Source organism: Aquarana catesbeiana, linkage group LG10, assembly GCF_042186555.1.
Source record: "Aquarana catesbeiana isolate 2022-GZ linkage group LG10, ASM4218655v1, whole genome shotgun sequence".
Taxonomy (NCBI): Eukaryota; Metazoa; Chordata; class Amphibia; order Anura; family Ranidae; genus Aquarana; species Aquarana catesbeiana.
In genome coordinates, this window is record NC_133333.1 from 28,584,248 (window position 1) to 28,608,259 (window position 24,012).

At 41.8% G+C, this 24,012-nt stretch overlaps 1 protein-coding gene across 1 annotated transcript; it reads right to left on the bottom strand.

Annotated features, from left to right (window-relative positions):
• Positions 1-1,792: 1,792 nt before the first annotated feature.
• LOC141110503 (hyaluronan synthase 1-like) lies at positions 1,793-17,046 on the bottom strand. The gene is made up of 5 exons (XM_073601884.1): positions 16,940-17,046; positions 13,666-14,604; positions 9,607-9,832; positions 6,047-6,179; positions 1,793-3,340 (listed from the first exon to the last, which is right to left on the bottom strand). The coding sequence occupies exons 2-5, from the start codon at positions 14,554-14,556 to the stop codon at positions 2,668-2,670; spliced, it is 1,923 nt and encodes a 640-aa protein (XP_073457985.1). The 5' UTR covers positions 14,557-14,604; positions 16,940-17,046; the 3' UTR covers positions 1,793-2,667.
• Between the last annotated feature and the right edge of the window lie 6,966 nt (positions 17,047-24,012).

Below are 24,012 nucleotides of genomic sequence, written 5' to 3' on the forward strand. Positions count from 1 at the left end.
ATTTACACAGTGCTTTCCATATATATTATACATTCACATCAGTCCCTGCACTTAAGGCGCTTACAATCTAAGGTACCTAACTCACATTCATACACATGCTAGAGCCAATTGACCTACCAGCATGTCTTTGGAATATGGGAGAAAACCGACACAGGCATAGGGAGAACATGCAAACTCAATGCAGTAGAGGCCCTAGTGCTGCCAGGCAAAAGTGCTAACCACTTAGCCACTGTACTGCCCACTAGAGATGCTTAGCATATTTTGCTGGAGTTTTTTTTTTCAATGTAAAATTGGTGAGAGAAGGTAGAGTTATCCTTTAAAAAAAAATTAACAACTTCATTAAAAGGCAAAAAAAATAAATAAAAAGAATAAAAGAAAATGAAGTTGGGCTTCAACTATTAGGTGGCCATAAAAGGTCTAAAGCTGGCCATAGATGGTTTGAATTTCAGCTGGTTCAGCAGGGACCAACCAAGATTCGAACTATGTATGGGCAGGCTGATTATACAACTTGGGTACAACCAGCATGTCAGATTTTTTCATGCCATTATTGCCAGTAGCTATAGAGTTTTCTCCCGGTTGGGACAACTCCCCGTACCCCCACCGCTGGCAGAACACAATAGCTCCATGGATGAGATTCCCCCCACCAACACCGACTGTGTTGAAAGGGGGAATTAAGCTATTTTCTTCTAAATTTGCTCCATCTATGGCTGGCTTAATACAGCAATTGGGTGAGGAATGGAAAAAACATTTTCCAACTTGTGAAGAACTGCAAAGAAGGGGTCAACTGCATGTATGCCACTTTAGGTCATCAGTTGAGTCACAGAGATGGGTCTCAACTCTGCTAGTCTGCCTCTCCACCAATGACCAACCTGAAGCCAGCCATAGATGGTTTTAATCTTGGCCAGTTCAGTAGGGATACAACCAGTTAAGCCATCTATGGGCAGGCTGATTGTACCCAAGTGGGTCCATCAATCCACTTGGGTACAACCAGCATGTGGGATTTTTACATGCGATTATTGCCAGCGGCTATAGCCATTAGCAGTAATCACTGTGTTCTACCGGCAGCGACGGCTCCCCCAAGCTCCCACAGTAGCTCTGCAGGAGGGATTCCCCATCAACACTGGCTGTGTTGATGTGGGAATCAAGCAATTCCAACATGGTTGCAGGAAAGATAATCACCTCATCTATGGCAGACTTAAAGCAGAGTTCCACCCAATAGTGGAAGCTCCACTTATCTGCTTCCTCCTCCCCACAGTTGGCACCTTTCGGGGGGAGCGGATATCTGTCAAAAACAGGTACCCGCTCCCACCTCCATGTAAGGGCGCTGCGCAAACCTATGTCATTTGCGGCCCCTCCTTCTCCCCCCCCCCACGGCCTTCTGGGAGACACACACATTTCCCAGAAGACAGTGGGACCATTCAGAAAGAGCAGCGCGACTTGCGCATGCCCAGTGGGAAACAGGCGCTGAAGCCGCTAGGCTTCACTTCCTGTTTCCCTTAGTAAGGATGCCGGCGCCTGCACATAGTGCTGGTGGGCAGGTTGGCTTCAGGTGCCGACATCGCGGGCTCCCTGGACAGGTAACTGTCCTTATATTAAAAGTCAGCAGTTACAGTATTTGTAGCTGCTGACTTTAATTTTTTTTAATACAGGCTGGAACTCCTCTTTAAGTTATTGCACAACTGTGATGTCCTTCTAAAAGTAATTGTCTAAGAACTTTAGCATGTGCTAGATACCCCAGCAGAGTAACCAAGTGGCAACAACACATATCCAAATGAGTAAAACACATACAATGTGGAGAAGTAATGTTAAATATTTAATAGAAACACAAATAAATAATATAAAATTTCATAAAATCTATATAGTAAACAATATATGCACAAAAAGTTGCAAAATTCTCATAGATGTCCACAAACACAGTAGCAGAGAGCACACATCTCTATTTTGTTTCAAGCAGCATTGACATCTATGCTTTGCCCATTCCCACCTATCTTTTCTGAGTAGGAGGAAGAAGTTGAGAGGGCTTGCATGGTGCAGCATTTTCCTAAGTTCAAGTTTTTAGAATTGTTTCCTCTACTTTGGGGAATAGTCAGAACTGGCTCAAGAGTGCAGCTGCTCAGCCAGTTGCCTGTTGCCACCAGCTAAAGATGGTCTCTGCACTGTACCCAACATATATTCAAGTCAGTATTCCATATCTCCAGTCTCTAGAGATTTAGACCACACAATCTGTAATCACTTTAGTCTCTATGGTTTGTTGAGCTGGTGTTTGGTAAAGTTGGGTTCCAAAGACAGTGCGATGTTTAGACCATATTTGGGTTACACAGGTAAAAAATGTTTTCAGTAACTGCAGTTGCAGTCTTCCTTGTTCCAATATATCTAAAACACTTTAAAAGTTGGCTTAAAATGTACAAGAACTAAAGAAAAATTTGGAGAATAGGCAACATTCACAAAAGCAGAGAAAAACTGCGTTGGAAAAAGGTCTTCAGCCTGAAGTTGGCTTTTCTTATAGAAATTGCTTTTACTTATTCTCGTAAACAGCCTACAAGAGGACACAGAGACTTCAGCACATTGTGGCATCGGCCTTCATGGCATACAGCACCTCTGCTAATACTTCTGGTATTATGTCCTTTATACGCTCTTGGATCTATCATTTGTGGTATGCTCGCCTTTTCAGTTCGTGACATCATAATAATCCTGCCTCTTTCTGCAAAGGCGCTTGATCCAAATCCAGTAGAGGATGATCATCAGTAGCCAGTAGCTAGCATAGGCAGCAGAGCCATAGATCAAATAGTTTTTCTCTACATCAATGAGACGGCAATCGGTGCACAAAGACATCATGATGATGGTGTAGAGCACACCGGCAAAAAGGATCGACCACCAGATGGACAGAGGCAGAAGGGGCATATAGTTACCAACCATCTTCTTTCGTCCCGATGTACCCCAGCTGCTCTTGTTCATGGTAAGAATGGCAAAGTACTTTGTAGGAAGCAGTCCAGCCATGTAGAGTACGGCATAGAGGGACATGAATATCATGACCATGTTGCCTCGTAGGAAGCAAGCATACAAAGCCTTGACTAAAGCAATCAGTTGGATAGTGATAAGGACCCAAAGGATGTCCCAGAGATGGCAACTGAAGAACAACCTTATGACTGTGATTGTGACAAAAAATGGAAAGACACCAGCAATAATTGACTCATAGGTCATCCAGAGGTGATGTTTGTGCCACCACAGAGCGTTGTAGAGCCACTCTCGGAAATAAGATTTGGTCCATCGTGTCTGCTGGTTCAGCCAACGCAAGAACTGGGCAGGTGTCTCAGAATAACACTTTGAACGTGCGGTGTACCTAAAAGAAATAATGTTTAAGATTAGTCATTTGAAATATTTACTTTAACCCTTTTTTTGTCTAATTTATATAGTAACCTTAGTGTTTAATAAATTATACAGGTTCATTGATATGTTAAGGTTCCTGTTTTAAGCTTAACTGAAAAATCCTTACAACAAAATGGCTAACAGTCAAAATGAAAGGAGGTTTACCGACTGTTGTATCCCTTACCCGACCATGTTGTGGTTTGTGAGGGTGCAGGCTGGGGATGGGTCCAGCCATGTTGTAGGCAATTAAAAGCAGCCTCAACTCAATCTATTGAAGACATGCCCCCAATGCATTCCGTTCGGGGGGCGGGGGCGAAACAAGTTGGGGTCGTGGCTTCAATGGACTGAGGTGAGGCTGCTTTTATTTGTCTACAACATGGCCAGGTAAGGGGTGTGGTAGTCAGGAAACCTCATTTCATTTTGACTGTATGTCTTCGGTCTGGGCGAACCCATCCCCAGCATGCACCCTCACAAACCAGCAACATCCTTTTTATGGGACTCCATAATCCTGAGCTTTAACCATGGGTAACAAAACAGCTAGATTTTACCATACATCTTAAGTAATTAAAATCAGGACACTGTAGACGTGCTTACATAAAGGGAGAGAGCATGTGACTGACTTCATCATAGTCCTGCTGTCCCTTTATTGTCTAAATAGCAGGCTAATGAAGGAAACAGAAGCAATCATTTTTTTCCTATAGTCACTCATCTGAAGGGTGAGCATCCTCAGCATGATTTTAGAGGGAGAAGCAGCACATGGAGCCAATCCATTGTGGGCATGTGCTAACAAGGAACATGCCTATAAGAGGAGAGAGCAGGGTGACATAGAGATGAGCTCATCAGTCTGTTGCTTCTCCTTTTACTCTCCAGTCACATGTTGGAAGAGAGGCAATAAAGCCCCATATACACTATCAGATTTTCTGCTGAGTTTTTCCTTCAGATTTACCAAAACCATATAATATGAGGTCAAACCTTAGGAGTTCAATGTGTATGCAATCAGGCAGGCCCTTGCACTACATGGTTTTGATAAATCTGAAGGAAAATCTGATAGTGTGTATGGGGCTTTAGAGTGCCAAACCAACTTGCTCTTAAGTGTCCAAAACCATTAATGATACCATATAAAAACAAAAGGCAGCCAATGCATTTTGGGGGCCAGAAATCCCCCTTCATTGGGGCTAAAGATGAATGATGATGAGGATTTCTGGTCCCTGAAACGCGTCATCCTATTTTCTCTATTACACTTGGATTTTTCAATTTGGGTGACTTCTCCTGCGGAGTGGTCTTCTGTTTTGTGGAGAGCTGCAGAACCCAAGCCAATAAGCTCTAATAATAGGGTGGATTTACTAAAACTGGTGCAGCTGTGTATGGTAGCCAATCAGCTTCTAACTTCAGCTTGTTAAATTAAAAGAGAAGTAAGGTTTTCTTTTTTTTTCCCTTTTATACTTACCTAGGTGGATGCAGCATTGGTCTTATGCTGCATCTGTCCCCGCTGCCTCTACACAGAGAACCGAGTGATAAAACACCGCCGATGGCTCGGTTCTCACAGATCCTTGAGTGGAGAGCTTCTGCCTGTCAGTCAGCAGCTCTCCTCTCTGCTCCTCCACACTCATTGGAGCACTGAGCTGTGGAGGGGCGAGGAGCGGCCGTCCCAGCGGCTCGCTGAGAGGCTGAGACGTCTATCAGTCCAAGCACCAGACTTTATTGTCGTGATGACGCGGTGCCTGGACTGATTCCAGTGACGTCAGCAGAGGACGGACTTCAGCCCGCTCTCTGCTGAAAACAGGTCACAGGAGTGCAAAACGAATTGCACTCCTGTGACCCATAGGAGAAGCCCAGCCAAACGAGCCCAGGCTGGAGTTCTCCTTTAAGCTTTGGCAATAAAACCTGGAAGCTAAATGGATTCTATGCAGAAGTGAGCCTGATTTTGCATTCTCCAGCTTTAGCAAATTTCCTCCAATGACTTTTTCCATTGACTGAAAATTTGTGGCTAGCACTTAGGCTTTGCAATCACAGGGTGGAGCAGGGAAAAAACCCGTAATGCCCTGTACACCCGGGGTGGGCTTTTCAGCATCAAAGGTCCGACGGTCTTTCTGATGGACTTTCGACAGAGTTACGACAGATTTTTGAACGACCGGACTTGGCCACACACTAAAGTCCGTTCGAAAGTTTGTTGGTTTGAACATGATGACATACGAAGGGACTAGAATAAGGAAGTTCATAGCCAGTAGCCAATAGCTGCCCTTGTGTCCTTTTTTGTCCGTCGGACTAGCATACAGACAAACTGATTTTTCGACCGGACTCAAGTCCGTCGGAAAGATTTGAAACATGTTCCAAATCCAAAGTCCATCTGATTTTCGACAGAAAAAGTCAGCTGAAGGTCCAATGGAGCCCACACATGGTTGCATTGTCCGACGAATTTGTTCCGTCGGATCAGTCCGGTCGAAAAGTCCGGTCGTGTGTACACGGCATAACTGTTAACTGCAGCAGAGACAAATCAGTCCTGCACTGTGTTGTATGCCAGATTCTGTGTAAATCTCAGGACTGGTTTGGCAGAAATACAAAAATCCATTAGGAGGTACTGTAAAATAGCTGCCTTATACATATTTTATCTGTGTATTTAGGTGTTTGCTTGAAGATCAGCTTTAATATGAATGACCTTCCATCTTTGTAGAATACTTACTTAGTAGCATAGCCAATACTGAGCATTCTGTTGGTCAGATGTCGGTCATCACCAAAAGTGCAGTGGCTTCCCAGGAACTTCTGATTGTACCAGGATTCGAGGAAAGTCTGGAGGAGGTCATTACGATAGAGCCCTGAATAGTCAAAAGAATATATTGAGTATATTAAAGAATGCAGATCAGTTATCAGGTGTTATTAGTCGTGACATGCATCATATAATGCTGCAGGCAAATCATTCTGTCTCTTCTGCAGAATGTTCTGGCGTACTTGGCAGCATTTCACAGAAGGATTTATTGTCTTGCATTCTGGATAATTGCACTAGGGCTATTTTTTTTTTTTTTTTTTTACAATACTCTTTATTACAAATTTTTCTTACATATTAATTTACATCATTTGTCATGTTATTTTACTTTAATATCTTAAAATGTACATATACTTCCTTCACTCATTCTTAACTCTCATACCATTCCCTCACGTCCATACTATGGTCACCATTTTCTTCCACCTATTATTCACACTATACAGTATTTTCATATATTCCTATATCCATAGTTAAATACGATCTACTCCACTTTGCCCATATATTTTCATATTTCTGCACATTTCCCCTTTGTTCATACATTATTCTCTCATGTGGTAGGACCTGGTTTCCTGCTCTCACCCAATGGCTAAGGCCGCATACACACGGGCGGACTTTTTGACCGGACTGGCCCGACGGACCAAATCCGGCGGACAATCCAACCGTGTGTGGGCTCCATCGGATCTGCAGCTGACTTTTTCGTTCAAAAATCTGACGGACTTTAGATTTGAAACAGGTTTCAAATCTTTCCGACGGACTCGAGTCCGGTCGAAAAATCAGCTCGTCTGTATGCTAGTCCGACGGACAAAAACCGACGCTAGGGCAGCTATTGGCTACCGGCTATCAACTTCCTTATTTTAGTCCGGTTGTACGTCATCACGTACAAATCCGTCAGACTTTGGTGTTATCATGTGTAGGCAAGTCCGTTCATTCAAAAGTCCATCGGAAGTCCGTCAAAAGTCCGTCGGACCAGTCCGGTTGAAAAGTCCGCCCGTGTGTACGCGGCATAAGTGTCGGTGGTATTGGCTGGATCCATTTTTCCACTATCTGTTTTTGTGCCGAAAATAATACCTCTTGCAAAAATATCTTGGTATATCTGGACCATCTCTCCTCTTGTAATAATCCCAGTAAACATACTTTAATTGTATACCTTGGTTTGAGAGTAACTTGGTTTGAGAGCGTTTTGCAAGACAAGCAATTTTTTAAAATAAATTTTGACTTGATATACAAGCGATGTCTTGATATACAAGTAGGGTCACGTCACAACTGAGTATAAAAGAGAAGAGAGGTGCCTCTAAGTGTAGCAATACGGTTACATTTAATAAAAGGTACATTTAGCAACATACATGGTTGATGATTAAAACAAGCACATCTAAGTATGCAGGCATCTGGGGCATGGTAGACCATTCTCCGCACTGCCGCCATCAACGTCGTCCTTTCCACGAGTGGTTTAATCGCTCTACTACAGGGTAGTCTTCCTGGTCACGATTGCATACTGACAGCGGCGAGAGCCGGCGCTGCGGGGGATGGTCTATGTGGACAGCTTTCCCCCGGATGCCTGCATACTTAGATGTGCCTCTTTTAATCATCAACCATGTGAATCGCTAAATGTTATACCTTCATTAAATGTAACCATATTGCTACACTTAGAGGCGCCTCTCTTCTCTTTTATACTCTGGAGCTCCTGCTGGATTTTGCTTCTAATCTCCTTGTGGAGGTGGCCATTTGTGGGTGGACATTTTATGGTTACACATTGCTATAATCTTTTTATTTGGACTATAAACTGAAGGATTTATGAATAAATGGTTGTGGAACAAATCATTTGAGTTTTCATTATTTCTTATGGGGAAATTCGCTTTGATATACAAGTGATTTGGATTACAAGCATGTTTCTGGAACGAATTATGCTCGCAAACCAAGGTTTTACTGTAGGTCTATTTATAACTTTTTCCAGTTTACTGACAACTTGTTGCCAGTATCCCCATAAATGTATTTATGCATCAGGCAGATGGTTAAAGTGGTTGTAAACCTCATACATGAAATATAAACAAAGCATGTCCCTCTATAGTGTATGCATGTCTTAATACAGAGTAATAAGTGTAATTTCTGTCTGCAGCCTCCTTCCTCTGCTATCAGCATGAGTCACTTCTGACAAGTTTTCCTGACACCAAGAGATAAAAAGGTGACAGGGGAGGGAGCTCCAGCACACAGCCTGTGATTGACAGCCTCAGCTTGTGTGCTGTAGATAAACAGGTACTATTTATGTAGGAGGATTTGTTTTATCTCTGTGTATTACCTGCGGATAGTCCCTTCACTGGGTATATGTCAGGGTTTACACTGAGGAATCTGGAGAGCTGGGTGTAAGGAAATGTCTGAAAGAAGTCAAGCCACAAAGGACTGCTTTCTAGGAAAGATGCAGCTGTAGATCTTCAAGGAACTGAATACATCACAGCAATAGTTTACTCTATCAAGGAGTCTATCTCAGCATGGCTCATTTCAGAAATCAGGGCATTGTGAAACCAAGGCTCTCAAATCCTACCCTCTCCATGTGCGCATTTTACTATTCTTGGGTCTCCAAACTTTCTGAACAAGGGACCTGTTTACGGTCCTTTAAAATGTAGGGGTCTGGAATTTGGCCATTGGGAGAAATTGTCCTGGCGTCAGTAGAAGTAAACAATGCGTCTTTGTTATTGGGGGGAATAATAGTGTCCCATCTTTGGTATCGATGGGAGATATAGTGCCCTATTGTTGATGTCAGTAGCAGCAATTACGCTCATTGTTGGTGTCAGTGGGAGGAACAGTGTCTAGTATGAGTGGGAGGAAAAGTGTCCCAAGGGCCAGGTACAGGCAAGCAAAGGGTTGCATCCGGCCCTCGGGCCGTAGTTTGGAGACCACTAGTCAATGTCAGTCTTATGAAAGTTCATCCCTCTGGATCCTGACTGTTTCACCAAAAATCAGGAAAACTGAGAGTTATGGCCAACAAAGTGGTTTCTGAGTGTTATCAAACTTTTTTCTGTTGAACGTTTGCATTTCACCTTCCTATTTGGACATTGACAGATTGGCCAAGGCCAACGGATTGAAAGTAGGGGAGATGTGATGCTACAACCTCTAATCAAAATGCATATAACAGGATGAAGTAAAGCCGCCTGTGCCAGGACAGACATAGCACATACAGTACCATCCAGCAGTATAAGGAGAGAAGAGAAAGTCTGGCAAGGCGGTGTAGCTTAGCATAAAATCCAGAAGACTTTATTGCTAATCCAACAAGACACTAGGGGAATCCATTACACAAAGAGGCAATCAATTCCCTTGGTGTCTTGTTGGATCATCAATAAAGTCTTCTGGATTTTATGCTAAGCTGCACCGTGTTGCTGGACTTTCTCTTCTCTCCTTGGCCAAGGCCAAGTCTGGACCTCCAGTTACTATACTTGTAAATTGGACAATTAGTTCACCTAAATTGACAGTATCTTATAATAACTTACCAAGAGGACCACTGATGCAGGAGACACAGTTAAAATACGACTGGCAGGCTCTTTCCACATTGAAGGCAATCCAGTACCTCAGACTGCTCATGAAACTGATATAGGAATCTGATAGATTCAGAATTCGCACATCCCCTCCCACAGCACCATAACGGTCATTGGACTCAAGCACTTTTACAAGCTCAAGGGTGGCCAGTGGTTCCAATTTAGTGTCCGAATCACAAACCTGTTTTAGAAATATTTGAAAAAAAAGTTAATTGAATATTGTTTTATTAGACGTCAGAATCTATGTTGACTATGTGACTAACAATAATAGGAGGATTGCAACTGCATTGGTGGTCATTGTACATGAGAGATGAATTCATCACTGCCTATTGTTTAAGAAACCCCTAGCAACCTTTGAAGAAACCCTTGGATTCCATGGGACCCTGAGAAAAGAAGACCCTACTTTTTCCACACTGAAATAAAAATGGCGTTAGATATTTGGATTTACGTTAAAGACTTCCCTTATTCCCTCCCTTCCCTTATTCTAGTTCGGTAATTTAGGCAAACAAAAGCAAATTGGTTTACTCCTCGAGGGTCACACACAGCATATTCGTTATAGAATTACTGATACAGAAAATGTTTTTTTGTATAATTTAATTCATATGTCTTCTATGAACTACCAGTCAAGTGGAGTCTCATAGTCTGCTCTTAAGCATGTCTCCTTCAAAGGCAAGAGCTCACCCAACTCTAGCAGCAGATATATTGGTGGTGGTTTCCACCTCGATGATGTCAAAGGCAATGGCTTTGATTAGATAATTAGTATTCAACAGATTAATGAATGTTGCTGTGAAATGAGCCATTGGGGAGTATTTGGAGATAGAAAAACAAACTAAGCTTTCCATTTTGACTCTTCATTTCTAGCCAAATTACAACATTTATGTCACCCACGTTGTTTGTAACTTGCCCTTCTAGCATAACACCCAGTACAACTTAGCTTGTTTTCTTGTCTGATTGCAACAATGTTTCAAGGTTTGAAGGCTAGCGTCAACTAATATATAGGAGCCATTGTGGTGTTTGTCATGTTTGGGATTAGATTCAATTTGAAAGTGTCAGGGTCTGTGACAACACCCTGTTCGTTCTGGCAAACTTCCAGGTTTGAATAGGAATGGACATGTATTCTAATGTCGGCGCTTGTTGTTTGGCTGCATTTTTCCACCGTAGCAAAAGAAAGTTAAAGGCCATGTCTACTGCACTTCAGTTATGAGTGTTCACTTGGCTGTGTCTGTGGTTTCATTGCCCAGGGCTCTTTACTCATGATCCTACATCTTAAACTTTCCTACTAATTTATGTCTTAGGGGTCCTATGCTCCAATGCCAACATAAAGTCTTGTTAGGGCAGATAAAAGAACCAGCAATAGATTGACAGATAGTCATAACTTTAATGCTGCTCTTGGCTCCCTTAAGTGCTGCTAGAAAGACTATGCTTTGGGTCATGAGTTCTTTGCTAAAGAGGATGAATGGCCAGCTTGAACTCAGGTCCTCTACTTTAACAAAGATCACCAGAACAAATGCCTACATTTTAGTTGGATAACCTTAGTGGTTAGCAGGCTTGCCTTGCAGCACTAGGGTTCTCGGTTTGAAGCCCAACCTCATACTACTGCTATGTTTGCATGCTCTCTGTGCTTGCGTGGGTTTTCACTGATTACATCGGTTTCCTCCAACATTACAAAGAAATGCTGGTAGGATAATTGGCTCCTGTCTAGTATGTGTATGTATGCATTTGAAGAAGAGCCCTTAAGGGCAGGGACTGATGTGAATATGCAATATGTAAAGTGCTGTGTAAATTCTTGGGGCCATATAAATGCCTTCAATAAATAAATAAAATAATAAATACACTGGAGGGATTCTATTTTACTTCTATTACTCTTTTTAATAATCTTCAGTATTCTGTAAGATTGTTAACAAGGCTTTAAGGTAACATTTGAACATAGGTTCATTTTAAATGGCTAGGCAAAACTTACAAAGAGTTGTTAAGGGCACTATTGTAACAATAAAAGGTCACAAAATGTTTTGGCAGTCATAAAAGGCTGCTTAACATGCCAGCCAGGGCCCAGGAAAATTTCAAGCTGGAAGGTTTTGTCCACTACAGCTAAAGACAGAGTAAGACACTTATGCCGTGTACACACGATCAGAAATTCGGAAACAATTCGACGCATGCTGGAAGCACTGAACTTCATTTTCTCGGCTCGTCGTAGTGTTGTACGTCACCGCGTTCTTGACGGTCGAAAGTTCAGCGAACTTTTGTGTGACCGTGTGTATGCAAGCAAAGCTTGAGCAGAATTCCGTCGGAAAAACCATCCAAGATTTTTCTGACGGAAAATCCGCTCATGTGTACGTGCCATAACGTCCTTATGCCCCGTACACACGGTCGGACATTGATCGGACATTCCGACAACAAAATCCTAGGATTTTTTCCGACGGATGTTGGCTCAAACTTGTCTTGCATACACACGGTCACACAAAGTTGTTGGAAAACCCGATCCTTCTGAACGCGGTGACGTAAAACACGTATGTCGGGACTCTAAACGGGGCAGTAGCCAATAGCTTTCATCTCTTTATTTATTCTGAGCATGCGTGGCACTTTGTGCGTCGGATTTGTGTACACACGATCGGAAATTCTGACAATGGATTTTGTTGTCGGAAAATTTTATAGCCTGCTCTCAAACTTTGTGTGTTGGAAAATCCAATGGAAAATGTGTGATGGAGCCTACACATGGTCGGAATTTTCGACAACAAGGTCCTATCACACATTTTCGGTCGGAAAATCCGACCGTGTGTACGGGGCATTATTCAAGAATCCTGCAGCAGAGAAGGTTTTTTACCTTAATGCATAGAATGCATTAAGGTAAAAATCCTTGAGGCTTTAGAACCACTTTAAGGGGGGCCAGACTGGGGGCATTGGGACTAGAAAAGGTCCCAACATCAGTAGGAATAAACAATGCTACATCTTTGGTGTCAATGAGAGGAATAGTGCCTCATTGTTGGTGTTATTGGGAGGAATTGTGTCCCTTCATTGGTGTCAGTTAGGGGGAATTATGCCCCACTGTTGGTATTAGTGGATGAAAATAGTGCTCCAAGGGCCGGACAAAAGCAACCATAGGGCTGCATCTAGCTCCGGACCGTAGTTTGGAGAACACTGGTGTACAGTACAGACAGGAGTATTTGCCAAGTTACATATAGATTCAATAATGACCTACAAACCTATTGTTAAATCCCAGTCCTACCAAACCTGAATCTCCTTGTTGTATCCTTTATAGTGTATGAAAAGTCCCACATTTTTTAGTTTTGGATAGTTTTGTTTATTTTTATTGCTGTCTGTGTCTCCACCAAGGCATTCCACTCTCTCTGTTTGTCCTAATGATCATTGATTCGTCACAGCAAATCTTCCAATGGGGAAATCTGTTCGGGTGATGGCTGTCCCTTCACTTTAAAGAGATCTCCTCCTATTCCCTGCGGTGTCTCTGGCACAGGAAGTGAAAGGAAATCTCCCCAATTAGACACAAGAAAAACAAATCTCTAAAGTGAATGAGGCATGGGAGACACTCCTCAAAACTCCTGCATCAAAACAAATGCAGACCAATACAAGAATAACCTTGCTGCTGCCTGTAGGAACCTTTGAGTTTACAGCTGTCATTAGATAAGACATTAAAATGGCCTGTTGAGGGGTAAAAATGCTTTTTTACTTCTACTTCTTTTCATAATCTAGTTCTAAAGCTTTAGCATTTTGTAGTGTTCTGAACACTAGTGTATATATTCAGCATGGCAGTATATAGGACCATGTGGTAAATCTAAGTCTAGATTTTTACCACCACAGCGAGGGAAGCCCTGACCATCCAAGGAGGAAGGAAGGTCCTGGGGGGGGGTCATAGTTTAACAATTTGTGAATGTTCATCCAAAAACTCAATGGGACTGCAGTTGAGAAACAGTGATTTTGATTTAACACTTTCCAGATAACATAAACTTACTGTATGTGTTATATAAAGCTTTCAGTGAACTCTTGTAAGTACTTGCTTACCTGAACATAGTCCACGCTGTCTCCAAGAGCTTTGAAGGCTGTATACATGACTTCTCTCTTTCCACCCCACTTCTGCATGATGCAGACACATCTATTTTTCCTGATGACATCCTCAACTTCTTGCCTAGTAGGGTCCTCCATTTCGATATCTGTATAATCAGGCAGTGCTTCCTCTTGTAAAAAGTCACCAGAGTGGTGTCTTCTTTGATCCTTCATCTCCATTGCTTGAGCAATTTGCCTTTGATTTACCATGTTGTCATAATTCACATCCCCTTCATAGTGCAAGTCATTGAATTCATAAATGACATTCTGTCCTGGTTCCTGAGGGTCAATCCACTGGATGTTGGTGTTTATTTGCATATCATATGGATTCTCGTTATCGTAAAATTTCTTAGCATTGTCTCTGTCCCAGTGATGGTAGTTGTTTTGCCAATTATAAGTCCCAACTTCTTCATTGGCAAAAACCTCCTTAAACATGTCCATCATGTATTGGTCATCAGGGCTGTTGCCATCAATAACCATAATGACTCTTAACTTATCGGGAGGGTATTGTGTGTTCTTGATAGATTCAAGGCATTCCCGTAGGTAGACGGGGTCTTCTTGGTAAGCAGATATGGTCAAGGCTACACTTTTGGTGTAAGAGCAAGAGAAGCCACCTCTTCTCATTTTCCGGTGTTCAAGGAAGGCAAAGAAACTTTGGATCACGAGGTGCACCGATAAAAACGCCCCGTAAATTCCGAACGCCATGATTTTATACTCATCACTGGCCAAGGGGATACTATCAATAAATGCCCATAGTACTATTGCCAGCACTAAAAGGGCAAATGTAAAAGTCACTACCCTACGAAGTACACCGACCCAGGGTCGTTCATCTTTTTCTATGTCGGCCATTTTTGTTTCAAGGAGCTCCCAGAGCTTGGGGGGCTTTGAGCAAGGTGTCTAAAAGAAAAAAAAAAAAATTCAACACTTGCATATCACTTGTACAATCAGAATTGTATCTTGTTTGATGCACTTGAATTGGACTTAATGCCCAACTCCAGCCAAACTTTAGGTTTACATAAAGCGGGGAAAGAGTAAAAACTTCTGCACGGTCTTTATTGGCTGTGACCGGGTTGGAAATATTCCTTCTTACTGTCCCTTGCTGTAATCAAGGAAAAGATTTGGGCCCCCCAGGGACAGTTTTAAAATCCTGATAGGGGTTTCAACCCTTGCCTACTCTACTTCTGGTATTGCTGTCTATGCCCATATTAAAGATAATTTTCACTATTTCCTTTACCATGACAGCCCCCTGGATAAGAAATTAGAGAAAATCTTTCTAATGGAGACACAGACAGCAATATATATCTGAACAGGATCTAACCTTTGGTCCTAAACCAAAGTTATGAGCTTTAAACACCTTCCAACCATACTGGGTTGGTCCAACCTAGTATAATAAATGATGTGCTAAAACCTATTTCCCTAGCTAATATATGACACCAGTTGAACCTTCCCGATAAGGAGGCTGTATTACTTCAAACAACTAAGATCCCGGTCCAATGCATACTACACCTGTTCCTCTTCCACTTCCTTTGGTCCACTTCCTGTGGCAACTCAAAAATGTTGGATTTTACATCAGGCAATGGCCACCAATAGAGACTGAGAAGGTGATAAATCATTAACGTGTAGGCTTAATCTACATGTTAATGATTTGTATCTGTGTAGCTTTTCTTGCAGACAGTTTTTTCTTTATTAATGGATACCCTCAAGGTGTATTTCCACCTTTGCAGCTAAATTGGGATTACACCAACTTTATATTTTCTTACATGTTCTCATTGAGTTCACATATGAGTCAGGAACTCGTGCATAATCAGGTTAGTTCCCGACCTGCACAGAAAGCGCTGCCCTTTAGCAGATGTTCAGGTGTGTCATTAACTTTTAATGGCACCCCATGGATTGGCAAAATGCCTACATTTTCTCTCCTAGGTAAAACCTCATGATGCCGCAGCACCGCATAATTCCCTGAGGCACGTTTTTAAAAAAGGGTCGGGAATTTTTTGAATAGGTTGCTGTACCCGCAACGTGCACGCGCAAATGCACACGCACATTTGTGAACCTAGGCTAACATAACTTTAGCATTTAAAAATTGCTGCTTACTATTTTACTCAGCTCCTATCCTACCTAGCTTTCCCCTTCTATGTAATGTTGAGGAGGGGGCTGGGGATTTATGTCTACCATAATTACCCTGTCTGTACTGTGCTGGCAGATCTATCCGTTGTAAAGTAGACGTGCACACTGTATGTCCTAACAGAAGATTAAAAGATCTCAAGGCTTGGGTGGGTACATCATATGTTAATGCATTTTAAATCCAGTCTGTCCCTAAATTTTCCTAAATACGCACATTGTAAGCTATTACTATACTCGTTGTCTATAGAGATCTGTGTTTAATCCTGCTCCTAAGAAACAACTAAAACTCAAGATATACTGTACATTTTATATTATTTTAGGTGTGCTGTGTGAATGGGAACAAATAGTAGGAGTTTCTCAAAAATCTTTACTGAAATTTGTTATGAACTAGACTGTAAAAGTAATTTTATCATTTTTATCATTCTTTCAATATTCAGGCTTGAAAAAAAAAAATTGAAAAATAGAAAAAGAAAAATGGAAAGCATGACAGTGGCGCTATTGCAAAAAAAATAAAAAAATAAAATAATCCCAAATATTATCAATAGTCCAATCAACTACAAAAAAAAGGCCATGCAGACAGGCTATCTATCTATCTATCTATCTATCTATCTATCTATCTATCTATCTATCTATCTATCTATCTATCTATCTATCTATAAAATTATGTTTAAAAATATTTTATAATTTCTGTTTCCACAATATCCTAGAAAAAATGTTTATTGAAATTTGTTATGAACTAGACTGTAAAAGTAATTTTATCTTCTTTCTCATGCTTTCAATCACATTCAAGCTTGAACTTACAAAAAAAGTACAAGAAACTGAAAAACTGTAAGCATCACAGTGGCGTTATTGCAAAAAATAAAATAAATAAATAAATTATCCCAAATATTATCAATAGTCCAATCAAGTACAAAAAAGGCAAAGCAGACAGGCTTTCTTATAACTATCTAAAATCAGGCTTAAAGAAAAAAAAAGCATGCATGACTTGCGTGACAAAAAAACCCAAAAAATAAAATAAAATAAATATTAATCCCAAATATAAATATATTATGGAATTTCTATAATAGAAAAGCCCAGTGTGACTGTTTAGTTTAGAAATAGTGAAACTTACCAGATAAACTGGATTTTGCTGTAGCTCAGAGATGTGAGTGTGTCTGCAGACAGCTCTGCTTCTGGCTGGCGAGGCATGGTCTATGTAAATAACATGGGACACACCTTGAACACGTAATACTTGTTCTTGACGTTATAGATTTTACTCCAGTAAAAAAATGACTTCAGTGTGCTAAATTTATCCCTAATCTTCAGAAAAAAAAATGTGTTGAGATTTGATTCGAAACAGACTCGAACCACACTCACACAGCTTTTATGGCACTACGAGCCCCAGCCTTGTACCTTGCCCTGGAAGCTTTTCAGGCTGACTGCCGAGGTGCCAACTTGGAAAGAAACATTTGTGAGAGGGCTTATTAAAAAATTCAGTCTATATATTTCCCAGATCAGTGTTTCTTGCTTTTGCATGTGTTCAAATGCATTCAGAAAACATAATTTGCCCCTGGACGCACAGTTTTCTATTTTCTCCAAATGCAGGCAACCTGAATGCATCTAAATACAGGTAAAAGCTGAGTTTGAATTATGCTATTTAAAATCATTTAGGGCATGTAATGCCCTATAAATGCCTTCAAACTCATGTATGTCACTGCTAGTGTAAATCTTACTCACTTCTACCTTTGCTGTTTATAAATGGCGGCTGAAGACTAAGATTTTAAACACACTCCCAGCTTATATAGCTCAACTGCCTCCACCATGTGTCCCGGGCTCCGCTGTCCCACCTGAGGACCTGGGACCGGCATGGCAGGTGTCAAAAGGTGGAATGGAGGGAGACCAGCAAACGTCCATTCGCTGATCTCCCCTCTGGTGAACGAACCCAGAAGTGATGAACATTACATTATTTCCATGTTTGGCTATGCCTTTCTTCAGCTGCTGTCATAGCTCCCATCTGTCCATGATTTCGAGGGACTGTCCCTGATTTTGAGAGACTGTCCCTGATTTCGAGGGACTGTCCCTGATTTGGAGGGACTGTCCCTGATTTCGAACAAAGCCCCTCTGTCCCTCTTTCCTCCTCATTTGTCCCTCATTTTGGTCTGATCTATAGAGTTGTATATAAAATGCACTTTTTATCTTTCAAAAAGTGACTCCCAATGCTAAGCCTTTCATCCAAATTCTAAATTGCTGCATTTGTAAATTGCACTAAAATAAAGTGCTAGTGCATAAATACACCAAAAATATCATCCAATCAGATAATGGGGTCAATTCACTAATGCCGCGTACACACGAGCAGAATGTCCGACAGAAAATGTCCGACGGAAGCTTTTCATCATCTATTCCGATCGTGTGTATGCCTTATCGGACTTTTTTTTTTTTTCGAAAATTCTGATGGACCTAGAAATGGAACATGTTCTAAATATTTCGGGAAAACCGATCGTCTGTATGCTTTTCTGACGGACCAAAAACGACGCATGCTCTGAAGCAAGTACGAGACAGTAGCTATTGGCTTCCTTTTTCTAGTCCCATCATACGTGTTGCACGTCACCTCGTTCTGGACGGTCGGACTTTGGTGTGACCGTGTGGCAAGACCGCTTGAGCGGAATTCCATCGGAGTTCCGTCAGAGAAACCTTCGGAGTTTATTCCGAAGGCAAAACCGGTCGTGTGTACAGGGCATAAGAGTTAAATAACAGCCAAAAAAAATGTGGTAAAATAACGCTTGTGGTAAATCAGTTGTGAAAGTGCAATTCACTAAGAATTGCGTTAAATATCGAATGCGGTATTTGCTCGATTTAGCTGTCATTTAATTAGCGGTAATTATTTAATGCAGTAATTTACTGAATTGAGCTGGTTGCTAAGGAGCAGGCTGGGAAGCCAGCCGCCGAGTCCTTAACAACGGATTACTCAATGTAAAAAACTCATGCCGACCATTAAAAATTATGAGAATAAACAGCGTGAGGTCCCACCCCAGTCTTTACCAGGCCCTTCGTGTCTGGTACGGATTTTAAAGGTAACCCCACACCAAAATGTAAAAAAAAAAAAACGGCGTGGGCCCCCTCCAAAAGAAATCCATACCAGACCCTTATTTGAGCACGCAGCCTGGCAGGTCAGGAAAGGGGAGGGCCATACTAGGCCACATGCCCTCAAGATGGGGGGTTGAGTGCTTTGGGGCAGGGGGGCTCTGCCCCCCCCACTCCAAAGCACCTTGTCCCCATGTTGATGGGGACAAGGGCCTCATCTCCACAACACTGGCCGGTGGTTGTGGGGGTCTGCGGGCCCGGGGCTTATCAGAATCTGAAAGATCCCAGCCCCTCCTCCCATGTGAATGAGTATGGGGTACATAGTACCTCTATCCATTCACCAGAGTAAATTTAATAAAGGAATTGTCAAACACTGTCTCTGTGTTTTAACTATGTAACTATGTAACTTTTTGACACTTTACTGGTGACTGGATAGGGGTAGTATATACCCCACACTTATTCACATGGGGGGCGGCGGGACCTAGGGGTTCCCCTTATTAAAGGGTATGGATTGTGGTGGGGGGCCCATGCTGTTTTTTTTTCATCACTTTTAATTGTCTGCATTTTTTTTTTACATTCAGCTCTCAGCGGGGAACCTGTTGACAGCTGATGAGTCATCAGTTGTTAAGGACGCGGTGGTCGGCTTCCCGGCCTGCTTCTTAGCAACCAGTTTCTTATCAAAATGTATGCACATGAGTCACATGACTGCGTTATTGCATGCAGTAAACGTTAGTGAATTGACCCCAATGAAACACTTCAGTGCTTAAAAACAAATAAATCTATCAATGACACGTGCAGATAAATAAATACATAAAAGTCCATTGAAAGTTCATCATAGAAAGAAAAGTGCTCAGTGCAAACAGTCCATCAGTAAATGTATATGTCACCAGAATCCAGTGATCCAGTGTGAATATACAGCACTGAAGATGGAACCCTCTGCAGCGATGACAGCACGCCGCTGGAGGACTCTGTTTTAGGGTACGTCCATAATGTGTTAGTATGCAATGCATACTAACACATCATGGCTTTACCTTGCAGAGGGAAAAAAATTTTTTTGAAGAGTTTACTACCGCTTAATTTTTTTTGTGTAAACTTACATTGGTCCAGCTTGGCTCGATCTTACCATTCATATCTGATATCCAGAGAACTGCTGGGGATGCTGAAAATCACTGTAGTAGTCCATACTACATACAGTGAGAGCCATGATCTTCTGAGGTACTGCTCCAGTGGCTTCCCCTCTTCTCTGACCACAGGGAATTGCTTGTTGGCACCACCGTCATTGATAGAATGCCTTGTATTTTTTCAATGAATATAAGGCATTCTCTGGTTCGACAGAGTGGAGATTGTGATGTCCACCCCTCCTTTCCACCTCATCCAATCAGAGAATGCATTGTTTTCATTAGTAGTAAAAATACAAAGTGTCAAGGCATTGTCAAACATGAGACCCTCTATTGCCAATGTGCCAGAGACTAGTGATGAGCTGAACTGCTCTGGGTTTGATTCGCCCTGGTGGCCCTATATAGACAATGATGTAAGGCTCTATTCCCTGCCCATTTGCTTACGTGACCAGATATTCCCAGCCATGTAAATAAATGGGCTGAGTGACATCAGTGGTTGGTAAGGACGCAATGAGTGCAAGCAGCTACATAGTTACATAGTAGACATAGTAGGTGAGGTTGAAAAAAGACACAAGTCCATCAAGTTCAACCTATGTGTGTGATTATATGTCAGTATTACATTGTATATCCCTGTATGTTGTGATTGTTCAGGTGCTTATCTAATCGTTTTTTGAAACTATCGATGCCCCCCCCCCCCCCCCCGCGGAGACCACCGCCTGTGGAAGGGAATTCCAAATCCTTGGCGCTCTTACAGTAAAAAACCCTCTACATAGTTTAAGGTTACACCTCTTTTCTTCTAATTTTAATGCGTGGCCACGTGTCTTGTTAAACTCCCTTCTGCAAAAAAGTTTTATCCCTATTGTGGGGTCACCAGTACGGTATTTGTAAATTGAAATCATATCCCCTCTCAAGCGTCTCTTCTCCAGAGAGAATAAGTTCAGTGCTCGCAACCTTTCTTCATAACTAATGTGCTTTAGACCCTTTATTAGCTTTGTTGCCCTTCTTTGTACTCGCTCCATTTCCAGTACATCCCTTCTGAGGACTGGTGCCCAGAACTGGTGCGGCCAGACCAGAGTCTTGTAGAATAGGGAATTATTGCTTTATCCCTGGAGATCACTTTTTTAATGCATGCCAATATTCTGTTTACTTTGTTAGCAGCAGCTTGACATTGCATGCCATTGCTGAGCCTATCAACTACTAGGACCCCAGATCCTTTTCCATCCTAGATTCCCCCAGAGGTTCTCCACCCAGTGTATAGATTGCATTCATATTTTTGCCACAGAAATGCATTATTTTAAATTTTTCTACATTAAACCTCATTTGCCATGTAGTTGCCCACCCCATTAATTTGTTCAGATCTTCTTGCAAGGTTTCCACATCCTGCGGAGAAGTTATTGCCCTGCTTAGCTTAGTATTGTCCATAAAGACAGAGATTGAACTGTTTACCCCATCCTCCAGTTCGTTTATGAACAAATTAAATAGGATTAGTCCCAGCACAGAACCCTGGGCCCACCCCTGTCCAAGTACTCCCCATTTATCACCACCCTCTGAACTCGCCCTTGTAGCCAGTTTTCAATCCATGTACTCACCCTATGGTCCATGCCAACGGACCATATTTTGTACAGTAAACGTTTATGGGGATCTGTATCAAATGCTTTTGCAAAATCCAGATACACCACGTCTATGGGCATTCCTTTATCTAGATGGCAACTCACCTCCTCATAGAAGGTTAATAGATTGGTTTGGCAAGAACAATTCTTCATGAATCCATGCTGATTACTGCTAATGATACCATTTTCATTACTAAAATCTTGTATATAGTCCCGTATTTTGAGCCCTTTTTAAATGCTAATGATACCGTTTTCATTACTAAAATCTTGTATATAGTCCCGTATTTTGAGCCCTTTTTAAATATTGGTGCTACATTGGCTTTTCTCCAATCAGCTGGTACCATTCCAGTCAGTAGACTGTCAGTAAAAATTAGGAACAATGGTCTGGCAATTACTTGACTGAGTTCCCTAAGTACCCTCGGGTGCAAGCCATCCGGTCCCAGTGATTTATTAATGTTAAGTTTCCCAAGTCTAATTCTAATTCTGTCCTTTGTTAGCCATGAGGGTGCTTCCTATGCAGTTTTGGTTACTGAAGCCCCCCATTTCCCTCGTGAAGACTGAGGAGAAGAATAAATTCAATACCTTAGCCATCTTACTATCCTTTGTAATCAGTTGTCCTTCCTCATTCTTTAAGGGGCCAATATGATCTGTCCTCCCTTTTTTACTGTTCACATACTTAAAACATTTCTTGGGATTTTTTTTGCTCTCCTCCGCTATGTGTCTTTCGTGTTCTATCTTAGCCGCCATAATTGCACCCTTACATTTCTTGTTGCATTCTTTTTTGAAGGCCTTCTCTTTTGCTTTTATATGCATTTTTACACTGGCATTAAGCCCTCCAGGACATTTGTTCACTCTTTTAAATTTATTACCCAATGGGATGCACTGGCTAATGCCCTTATTTAATATGCTCTTAAAGCAAACCTATCTCTCCTCAATATTCTTTGTTCCTAAGATTTTATCCCAATTTATATCTTCTAGCAAGGTTTGTAGTTTAGGGTAGTTGGCTCTTTTGAAATTCAGTGTCTTTGTATCTCCCTTTCCCTTTCCTATTCGCGTGATTTATACTGAAGCCAATTGACCTGTGATCGCTGTTTCCTAAATTTCCCCGTATTTCCACATCCGTGATCAGGTCTGTATTGTTGGTAATCAGTAGATCTAGTAACGCTTTATTTCTAGTTGGTGAGTCTGCCATCTGACCCATGAAATTGTCCTGCAAGACATTTAGGAACTGGCGAGCCTTAGATGAATGCTTGGTTCCCTCCACCCAGTCTATGTCTGGATAATTAAAATCCACCATTATGATAACACTTCCCATTCTTGCTGCTAATCCAAATTTTGATAGGAGGTCCGCCTCCCCTCCTCACTCAGGTTAGGGGGCCTATAGCATACTCCCAGTATTATTTTCCCCTTAGCTTCATTCCTTTGGAGCTCTACTCATAAGGATTCTACCTCCTCCCTAGCTCCCTTAGTGATGTCATTTCTCACATTCACCTGTACATTATTCTTGATATACAGGCATACCCCTCCCCCTTTTTTACCCTTTCTAGCCCTGAGATAAAGAGTATACCCTTGAATGGTTGCCAGCCAATCATGAGAACTGTTGAACCAAGTCTCTGAAATTCCCACAAAATCCAAATCCTCCTCGTACAACAGTATCTCTAGTTTACCCATCTTGTCCGCCAGGCTCCTGGCGTTGGTGAACAAACATGTCATGTAGTTTTAACTGGTCGCATACTATCCTCTTATTGGTTGTTCCGAGATTGCAACTAGGACTGCTTCCTTAACAACGTTTGACAACCAAGATAGTGGTGAAATATTTAGGCGAGGATGTAAACTGCTCTATTTCCCGTCAATTTGCTTATGTGCCTGGGGATTCTTTGCCTTGTAAGTGAATGGGCCGGGTGAAATTAGTAGTTGGAAAGGATGTAGTGGTTGCTGCTTTCAACTATTGACGCTGGAAGATGTCACATCCTTCACAAGGTTTGGGCATTTGGCCTAATCTGGACACTTAGTGGTAGCAATGTATAACAGAGCCCTCACTGCTTGTCTGTACTGTCTATTATTGGGTAGACAATCTTCTTCTCCCTGAAACTTTAGGTAAGCTGTTTCCATTCGTGTGCTTACACCTTTGCATTATGTAAGTTCCCAAACTTGGGGTTGGATGTCATGTCTTCCTCTGAAGCTTTGTTTCTCCTGAACAGGTAGCTTTTAAAAGTCTTACAATGATGCTGGCTTAGGCTGTAGCACTATACAAAGTATATATGACAAGCATCTATCTAGAATGCCCTTACTGTATCTTGCAGATTTTCTAAAGTTGCGGGTGGTTCATCTTCTTTTTTGGGAACCCCATTCCTGTGCTGTCTCTCAGCTCCCGAGTGTGTAGGCACTTCAGGTCC